The sequence below is a fragment of the Limulus polyphemus genome, unplaced genomic scaffold, assembly GCF_000517525.1.
Source record: "Limulus polyphemus unplaced genomic scaffold, Limulus_polyphemus-2.1.2 Scaffold180, whole genome shotgun sequence".
Lineage (NCBI taxonomy): Eukaryota > Metazoa > Arthropoda > Merostomata > Xiphosura > Limulidae > Limulus > Limulus polyphemus.
The window spans coordinates 851,882-862,662 of NW_013665790.1; the positions used below are offsets into that span (position 1 = coordinate 851,882).

Consider the following 10,781-nt stretch of genomic DNA (forward strand, 5'->3'; position numbering starts at 1 on the left):
AATAATCTATCTTCACTAAAAATAATATAAAACAATTTTTTAAATTCACCGAATTTTCCATTTTTATTTTTTATTTCTACTCTTTTAAGTTGCATTTTGAATGTTGGTTGTGATTTGTAGTCTTTGCAGGATTTCTGTGCTCACGTGCCAATGCAGCACTTTTTTCCTTCATCTCTACAGATTGAGCAGTGCTAAAATCCCTGATTCAAACTCTACAATACTTTGACTTTTCATTCTTTAATTTTTCCTCATCCTAATCATTTCTGGCCAGAATTTGACTAAGATTTTTTCAAAGGTTTTACATCTAACCAATTTTCTGGAGATGTTCTGACCTAGAGTGAATGAATAATGGGCAATAACATTTAAATTTGATCTCATCACACCCTTAACACTATGATTACTGTTTTATACAATCCGTATGACCTAACTTTTCTATCATTATATTTTGTTCCAGGAATAAAACTAGTGGATGAAATTGTTTGAAATTTAACAAGAACTTTCCTAAAAGTATATAGTTTCAGAAAAATATTTAATTTTAATTTTCTCAACCACTTCTACTCAGGCTCTGAATAGTTCACCTGCTAGGTGATTTTTATTTTGAGTATAAAAATACTACTTATTATCTTAAAGTTCACAGCTTTAATTTGCATTGTTTGTATTTTATTTTCCATTTTCTCTACTTTATCACTAAATAGCTATTATCATCAATGTAAAATGCATTGACAAGTTTAAAATTAAGAAATTTAAATATACATACCTTTTATCTCTTCATTGTACAGTCTTAAAATATCTTCTTTGGGTCATATGCATAATTTCACATTTTTACCTTTTCATTTATAGTTTATTTTTTATACTCTATTTTCCTTTACAATTCTTTGGCTTTTATTATTTATGTTGAAACATCAACTGGTGCCCACAGACATTATAATATTATGATTGGCAGAGATACATCAGCCACAGGCAAAATGGCTTGTACATACTTATTTTTATAAAGTATTCACGAGCAAAGCGAAGAACAGGTAAACAAAAGATCATTAAACCTTTCAAATATGAATCTTAAAACACAAATAATACATAATTAACTAAAATATAAAAGTAAAACCTTAACTTTATTCAACTGTCTATAAATCTAACATGAATAAAGCAAGAAAAAAATATCAAGCACTACGGACACCTATGTCGACAATGAACAAGTAGCGTTTAGCTTGTCTTTTCAAAAAGAAATTTATGGCCTATGGTTCTTTCTAGCTTGGAGAAATTAAGCGAGAAGTCTGCTCTTTCTCTTGGTTATAAAGCATGCCATTCAAACTTAGAAAAAACTGTTGCTTAGCAATAGATTACTTTGGAATGTGGGTGTGGCTGCTTCAAGAAAAGAGCAGCTAGTAAACTAATTCTAGGAGTGACATCTCTGTAAAATTAAACTAATGTTTAGACTTTAACCTAGTTCTTATAGAAGCTCATCTAGCCTGTCATAGAGGTACCGAGAAAAACCTAAAAAAAAACGTAAGCAACCAAATCTAAGATATTTCAACTGCACTTACACCATGTGATTAGGAACTGAAGTTTTAATTGATTTTTTTCAAAGGTTTCTTTCAAAATAATGGAATAATATTGTACTTGATAATGTTAAGTTCATTAAACTACATTGATAATAAAGTGTTTGGATTAAATTTTGAATGTAACTCAGTAACACATGCAGGAAATAATTTAAAGTGTGTGCTGGTAGTCACAGAGTTAAAATGCAATTATACCTATAAATTAATGCCTAATGGCAATTTAAAGTTATATAGCTTTATGGTACATATCTTGTGTAACTAATGATCACCTCCTGTGATAAACAACTCGATCAAAAATACAGCAATCCATGTGCCGTAAAGAACACGACAACCTTCCCAATCACTAATACTCATAATCAACTGATGATAATTAATCCAATTATGTTTATCGATACAATATAAAGTCAACTTTTTTTCTTTGACTGGACACTCTTTCAATAACAACCAATGCATGTAATTGATTTTGACATGCTCTTAATGGAGAGATTGGATCAAGTGTGTTAATTGGTTTCTGCATATTTTATGCATACCAAGGATATGGGTAAACATGTAGCATCTCAGTGATTTAATTGGCTTTTCTCATCTTCATTATGAGTGAATGACCAAACTGAAAAATTAAGGTGACTCAAGTTTTGTCACAGGGGAATATAAAAACTCTGAAGGCAAATTTTAAAGCCATTTTGCCTGACCATGTGATCACTGCTAACAAAAATTGAATTATATCAAAAGAAGAAGAGCTTGTATCGTGAGGGTTTTACTTCTTGACCTAAATAAATCGTGTCAATTCCATCCCACAAGAAAGTTAACTCCTAAAACTAATTTTAACCTTTTATTATGTCATATTTACCAGCAGAAATATGTGAAATACACAATTTCAGTACCAGTCAATATTAAATTAGTTGACTAAGTATTTCAGTGCATCAAGATTTTATGTGGGAAAATAAGGCTTTAGCTTAAATGTTTATTTGTACCACAATATTAAAGCACTCTAATCAGCCATATAAGTCTTAAATAATTATATGTTTACCAATATGCTTCCCTTAATAGCTGATTAGCTAAATAGATAATTTGCAATTTTACATATATATCTATAGTAAATAAATGAATATTGCAAAAATTATTTCTTATTGAAATAATGATCAGCACACAAGCCAACGTACAATTCATTACGACAACTATCTATAATGTACATCTACACAAGATGAGACTGTAGAACAAAGCCACACACAGAAATTATTTATAATCCAACAAAATGTCATATTTATCTTGCTGTAAAATTGATTAGTTTCCTTTACATCAAAAAAGTATAATAGAACACATAATGACTAGTGTGCAGATATAGCTACTATTCACAAAATATCTGCATCTTTCTAGATATAATTCAAACAAGTTGTATCACCAAACATTACTTGTGTAGTTTTTTTTATAATGCATTTGAAATTTAACTGCACTGAAAAATAGTGCAAATTAAAACTTATTAAAATACCATTCAGTAAATATACGATATGAATAGACTGACAAACAGGAAGGAGTAAGGTTAAGTAACAAAAATTATCAGACTACGAATGATGATAACATAAACATTAATTTATTTTCAAATCTCCTAAAAAATACCATACATACTGAAAATGAATTCATACTAATTTACTTCCATAATTGTAAATTAAATGTAAGTCTATTATGTTAACAATTGTTATGCTGGGATAAATTACAGTCAACAGCCTTTCACACATTTTTATTCATACATGTTTCATAAGACAATGTTTTATTAGAGGATAAAATGTATCAGCAGTAGCATTTTCTTCTAGTCTGATTAAATGTCCCATCAAACTTTTTACATTTCCATTGTTATACTAATTACTTGCATACAAAGTTTCTTTCTGCACAAGGATACCATTTATTAATTGCTCTGTTTTAGTCTTTGGCAGTTGAATATACACACAGGCCTCCCAACAGATTATAGGCAAAACATAAGAGTTAAATATAGGGGAATCTAGTCTATGGATAATATAAACAATTGTCCAAAAATAAGGCAGGTAAGGAAAATATTTAGAAAATATAACAAAATGAGAAACTTACCTATGTAAAGAAGTTCTGGCAATTAATAATGTTTGGATCTCTTACTCACTTATGTTTTCACATGGCAATCCTTACTTCTATTCTCATGGGAACAACAGAAGAGTGCTGGCAGAACACTGATAGAGGCATACATTTGGCTACATTCCTGTACCTTTCATTTTAGGAGAGAAGTTGCTCTGTTCTGTCCTTTTCTGAGATAAATGTTAAGAGATGTTTCTTTGTGGTATCCCATTTCTTAAAAATATGTTCCAGAGCTGGTACAAGGTTCAGCCATCTGTTCTTTGCAAGTCTCAAGAAGAGTTTTATTTTGGTCAAATTCCAGTTGAATCTTTTGGAAATACTTTAGTTTGCAAGGCATCTTCTTGAAAAATGTAGGGAGCTTATAAGAAAGGTCTTCATATTATGTTTCATAAGTATTTGGACCAACTATGGATGCATTATGTATGACATGAAAATTGTTGGGAATGAAAGGGAGAATACTTTCACAGTCATCTTTCTTCAGGGCAACAAACACTGATCTAATTCCAAGTGGATCTGCAAATATTTGGGCCTCACACGATACACTTACAAAATACTTCAGAAGAATGCTATTTTTTTTCCTTTAGGAAATGCAAGATTTTTATATGATGCTTCCTTTCCTTTGTCATGACTAAAATGGAAGACCACAAGATTTATCCTGGTAATATGATTTTGTGTTTCTGACTAATATCTAATAAACAAATCAATTATTTCACATTTTGACCAGTGGTGATTTCATCATACAATATGCAGTGTCCTTAATTACTTTTCTTTATATCATCCACTAATGGGGACCTATGCAATCTGAGATGATATATGACAGTTTTCTTAATCTCATTCCAAAACTGTTGATGACAGGGCATTTGAAGATCCTAGAAAAAAGCTAACCAACAACATTGAATGAAAAATGTCCTAACTTGAAATATGCAATGCTTAAAGAGTTTCTGCTTCTCTGACTTATGTTGCCTGGTTTGTTTGGAGATGAATAATTTGGTTAGTTATAAGTCTGGAATGTAGAGGCCAAGGAAACGATTTGTAATGGTATCTACTGTGGTTTTTTCACTGATTGTAATGGTATATTCTGGTTACAGCACAGCATTACACTTTACTATTGTATAAACTGCTTCTCAAAATTGGATGGAACTTGCCAAAATAAATTTTGCTTTTTCTAAATATGTGGACCCTCAGCTTGTGCTGTTTTATCAAGGAGAGCTCAGTTTCATCTTTTTTTTTGTATCAAAGTATGCAAAAGACCTTAAGGTTATTCCCTTTTCAACACCACAAATCAATTTAGAGTACATTAATGTCCTCCTTGTCGAAACCAAGTCTTGAAAAACACGCTTCCCATAATGTGGCACATTAATTCACTGGTAAGCAACTTTACCTACCTAAAGATATACAGGATTAGTGAAAAACACACATGTATGTAACTAACTTACACTTGCAACGATACTAAACTACTCAATTCAAAACATTCTTCAGCTTTTAAGAAAGGATGGCAAGATTAATTTCATATATTCTAGTAAATTTAAACTCTATCACACCCAGATGAAAGTTTAAAACCTCAAAAATATCTTTCTAGAGATTTTTTTTAGCTTCTGCAAATAAAATATTTTACTTTCGTGTCTGATATTTTTATGAACTTGCAGCTTTGAAAATTCAAAAAAAATTTCAAATTAAATATGCTAACCTTCGTTGTAGATTTTACTAACTGATTTTTATGTCTTCCAACATTCTTGTAAAATACAGATTTATTTTATGAAATTGTATATTCTTATCTATTTTTTATTCAAAAAAATCTGCATAGCAAGTGATCCACTATGCTCACAATCACTGGCATATGACAAAAATATGTATTTTACCTAACCTATTTTACCTATATATATATATAAGCAGCAAAATGAAACTGGATACAGTTGATGGCAAAATGACTTAACTAAACCTACCTCATCTTGTTCTATTAAAAACATTTATTTTCCTATCATACTGGAATACTGTAATTCAAATGAAGCAAAAATAATAATGGTTTTCACAATCTTTAAAAAAAAAATTCACAACTGTAATTGTAGTAGAAATTGTTCACAAAAATTTAATCTTCAAGCAACATATCATCAAGCTAAATTATTATCATTTTGTTCTGATCTCTACACAAATATCCACTAATATGAACGTTATATTAGTTTATACAAATGAAAAGAAAATTACTTGTTTAGATAATTAACCTATGACCTCTCAAAGCCAAGATTTAGGAAATTATATCACACTTTGATAACTAAGGTTTAAAAACAATGCTTAGCTAAAATCTATAAAACCACAATTTTATTGAAGTTATGAAATTTAAATTAGTGCTATTTTGTTCAAAACTATTTTGACTTTCCTCCTAAGAGGCTATGATGACATATAATGCTGAGAAAAAATTTCTGGAAATTCACAAACACTAATGATTTCATTAGTGCTGAAATCATTAGCATGCTGAAATCAACCCAAAATTGCTATTTTTACATCATTTATGTATATAAAACTAAATAGGTACTTTTTCTTTTACTTAATAAACTTCAACTCTAAATCTTTTTTTGGTGTGTGAAATAATAACAACAATTCTATCTTTTATGATTTGTTGAATTAAATGGTGCATTTTTGCCCTAAAGGTGGGATGCACCCATTTGGGTGTGATTGAGTTAATAAATATAATCTGTTCTAATTTGTAACAAATAGTAGAAAGTAGTAAAGAAATATACCATTGCAAGTATACAAGTTAAAGACATACAGATATGATGTGCAATAAAACTCATGAAAAGGTAAAAGAGCATAAAAAATATCCCTCAGTTTTGAGGAAAGTGCAAGAAATTTTTAAAATGCACAACAGGGTATTCAATATTTTTTTCATTTTTTTTTTATATTGGGCAGATTTAAATTGAAGCAGTGTTAATCAACTCTGGCCAGTGTTCAAATACATGAAATTTCAACTCGAAGTTGTTTCAAATACAAAATCGAGGCCTTCATATGACTTTCAAAATTGTCAGACTCAAAATTGAGGTTTTGACCAAGATCATTTCAAATTGAAACTGTGAATCGAAACAGTTTCATAATCAATATCAAATCAAATTTGTAAATTCTCTGTTGCACAAACTCCTAATCATTATTTATTCACTGGGACAACATGGTTTAACCTTTCATTAGGAATTTACCTTAGGTTGAAGTTACCATTTTCATCCTTCATTAGGGCCTAAAGTGAACGTTTATCTTTTGACAAGCCAACATATGCTTTCTTCAGGTTCTGGCAGCACCTTCTGACTTCATGCCCATAGTTCTGGAATATAAGCTTAAAACTGCTTAATGTTCTAACTAGGATAACAGGCCTTGAGAAGAATTATACAGAGGGTTGAGTATGTTATATTAAAACAATTTTAAATATACAAATAGGCAAGTCATGTGACAACCACAAACAATATCTAAAGTCACTGTGATATGGCACATATCAGAACTACATTCTGACATTGTTTGGTATTTCATTCACACTGGACACTGTAAAGACACCAAAATTGATTTCATCTTGGAATACATAACAGTCATTTTTGATACATAATATCCATACGCTCATATCACAAAAATGTGTTCAGATCAGAGACTTAGAATTTCCAAGAGAGGCATATCCCTTGCACTTAATGGAATCAGAAAACAAAGGACTATGGATTACCTTGGGGAACCAATACAGAAAGAGACTTGTAATAAGTTGTAAACCGAGCTGTAGAAAGCAAAATAAGACATCTATTGATGGTTCAGTGGCAAAGGCTGTCCATGTGAACCAGATAACAGTAACTAGCAAGGGGAAATGATGATGAAGATATGATGACACTGAATGAAGTATATGTGTGTATCTAGATAACGTAATAAGTCTTAAGCTATTTTCTACCTTTTAATGAAAGAAAATTTCCAAAAATATTACACAGCATGTTGAAAAATCATTTTAAAGAGATTCATGATCATCACTGGATTTTGTATCTAGGGCAACTCAAAGATAAGAAGAGTAGATACAAATGTCAGGGTGAAATATATTTACTATGAGACCAATGTTCTGGGCCTTTTGTATCACACACAGTAATAAGTGCTCTGTACAAAAATGAGGCTAATATGGCATGGGTTCACTAAGATAAAGCTTCCAGTCAAATCTCACATTTAACCATTCCATACCCAAGCAGTTGGAGAATGAAATTGATATTCATAGTATTCCATGCAAAGAGATACTGCTAAGGTTTCCTATGGATTTTTGTGTGATTGGACTGTTGAAACAGATAATGGGAAACCATTGTCCTTATCAGCTAAATAGATAATGGAAAACCTGCAGGGAGGAGTGGTGAAACATGAACATGACAGCTTTAAGATGGAACATTTTTCAATGGAAAGTATGCTGTAGGATTATTGTCAGGGAGCTTGACCAGACGTGCGTAGCAACATGGAGTGTACTGATGTGGTTAAGTTCCAAAATCATTTTAATATAATGTACTCAACCTTTTGTAGATTTTGTACTGAGAGGTAATAATTTCTAATAGTGTGATACTTAATTTCATGTTATACAAAGCATTGCCAAATGAATAAGTACATGAACCATAAAGATAATATAGGAGAAAGGTATTTGTTTTAAGCCAAAACACAGAAAGGCTATAAAAAAATAATGGATTATATGTACTTATGACAACAGACACCTCATCATTTTTACTCATTGTATGTATACAAAGTTTCTCTCCATCAAAGATAATATTTACCAACTACTCCATTAATGTGTGGTACTTGATTATGCATGTGACGAATAACACATTAGGTTTTAATCTGTCACTTTATAAATTTATTACTTTTTAACACCAGCCTATATTTATAACAGAATGTCAACTTACCAAATTGTACATTTGTTACTCTCACATAATATTTAAAAATCTAGTTCATACATAAAAAATAACTAATTCATTTTCTTGATGAGTGACTACTTTAGTTCTTGTTTCAGTTTAATACTTCATAAATGTTTCCAGTTGTAGAAAAAAACAATTTCATGTCACTAATGATATTGCAAAGAAAAAGTTATTACAATAAAAATGTTTAGTGGTTGCATTAGATACATTTAATACATTTGTTTTAAGAAATATTAAAACATTAGCTACACTGATCCTGTGCCACCGAAAGTGTTCAACTTTCTTATATTTAAACAATCTAAGTTTGCTCAAGCTTAAAATAAAAATTAAAGTGCTTTTAACTATAATTTAACTCATATGAAAATATTATTGTGTATTCTCAAACTTTATCAGATTTTGAACGACAAAAAGAAAGTTTAGCAAATTACAATGCTACTGAATTTTTTTAACTAATGTTTAGCTGTATTAAATTTCAGCTTAACATCATGAAAAAAAGCAATACCATTGTAATCTATGGTCTAATTTAACTGACTAATAACTCCACAAACACACATTTTTAACCAAGTATAAACAATTATACAAAGTGGAAGAAAATTGTATTCACTTACAGTACAGAATAGTCATAATTAAAATCAAATTGGTATCTGTAGGGTTCTCTCAATTTTTAATGTACTATATTTTCAGAGACTTAAATATTTTGGACAAAGCAAAATAAATAAATAAATCTGAAGAGTTCTGTTACTACTGAATATTGAAGTAGATAGTCATCCTGTTTACAAATGCAACCTGCTAAATGATACATCACCACAGACAGAGTTAGCTTATGCTCTTAAAGAAGAGCAGAGTCTACACAATAAAGCCATTTGTACTTGAAAAGAACAGTCTCAGAATACATTACAGCAGCATTACATGTACGGAACAGCTCACTGTACACAATTCTTTTGGAATAAAGTAGCATCATATCTTCATTACAATTTATAATAACTTTCCTTTAAATAACAAAGTTTATACAATATATGGAAAACATATGTTAACTTAATGAGATTTATGATCATATACTAGAAACCTATATTTTATTTTGAAGCACAGCTGTATACTTGAACAACTGAAAAAACATTTGCATTTATGCTATTATTTGTTTCACCTTTATATAAATATATACACATATATATATAAATTGCTATTGTATTATTAAAATTTTAAAATAACAATAGAGCTTGCATTAAACATACCTCCTGCAATTGAGCCTAAGAAAAATCTGTACAAGCTTTCAAGTATCTGGATAGCAATTCCTCTATCTGCTGGGCTCTGAAAACATGAAATAAATAAATATTAATTCGGAGTGTAGGAAAATGTACATTTTTTTGACACAACATTAATAAGCATATCTGCCATTATCACTAATTTTAAACTGTTGATTATAGTGAAGGCAAATGTCTAGCAGCACTTACCACCACCATTTTTTTTTCTTTTTGAATGGCTAACTAGAGGACAGACAACTGACTGGCAGCTCCTCCTGCCAACATTTTACTTCTACATACCATGGTTTGATGAGCACTATACTTAACAAGTAAGTGGATGTAATTGGCTAATGGGGTCTTTGATTAACTGATTATCAAATAACATCAGTCGTCCAGCTGTATTGACTATAGTACTTGCTCAGCCTAACTAAGCTCACATGATGTCTGTCATACAAGAAAATTTCCATAGATTTCAAACAGATATAATTTGACGTGAAAAATCTCCAGGAATGAAAAAGAATGTCTAAAGAAACTAAGAAAACTCTCAGATCAGTGTTATTCCCAAGTCTTCTAAACTTCCTATTAGATCCCCTTTTTTCATCCCGAAAGGGACTTTCAGATAGTTACATTTTCCTTGTTAGATCCTTTGTTCATCCTGATAGGAGCTCCTAGGTAGTTACTTTTTCTTACTAGATTATTTTGAGTCATTCCTACAGGAGCTCCAGGTGGTCATTTTTCCACAAACCTAAAAATTAACTGCTCACACTACTATTTACTCTACATTGAGATAAATAGTTTATATTATTCTCTGTTCAGTCGCTTTTAAAGGATGCTTGTAGCTATTTCAAAGCCGTGCTTCATCAGTAATTGTTCAGACCACAAGCTGTGACATCAAAGAAAAGTGGGTAAGAGGGTATGACGGCCTAAATAATATATATATATATATATATATATATATATATAAACACAACCAAACAAGAAGA

At 30.4% G+C, this 10,781-nt stretch overlaps 1 protein-coding gene across 2 annotated transcripts in view; it reads right to left on the bottom strand.

Annotated features, from left to right (window-relative positions):
- LOC106478107 (calcium-binding mitochondrial carrier protein Aralar1-like) overlaps positions 1-10,781 on the bottom strand; it is a 93,893-nt gene that overhangs the window by 46,412 nt on the left and 36,700 nt on the right. For both annotated transcript variants that reach the window (XM_022381636.1, XM_022381635.1), the window contains one exon: positions 9,790-9,865. In XM_022381636.1, coding sequence (XP_022237344.1) covers positions 9,790-9,865 — 76 coding nt within the window. The remainder of the gene's footprint in view (positions 1-9,789; positions 9,866-10,781) is intronic.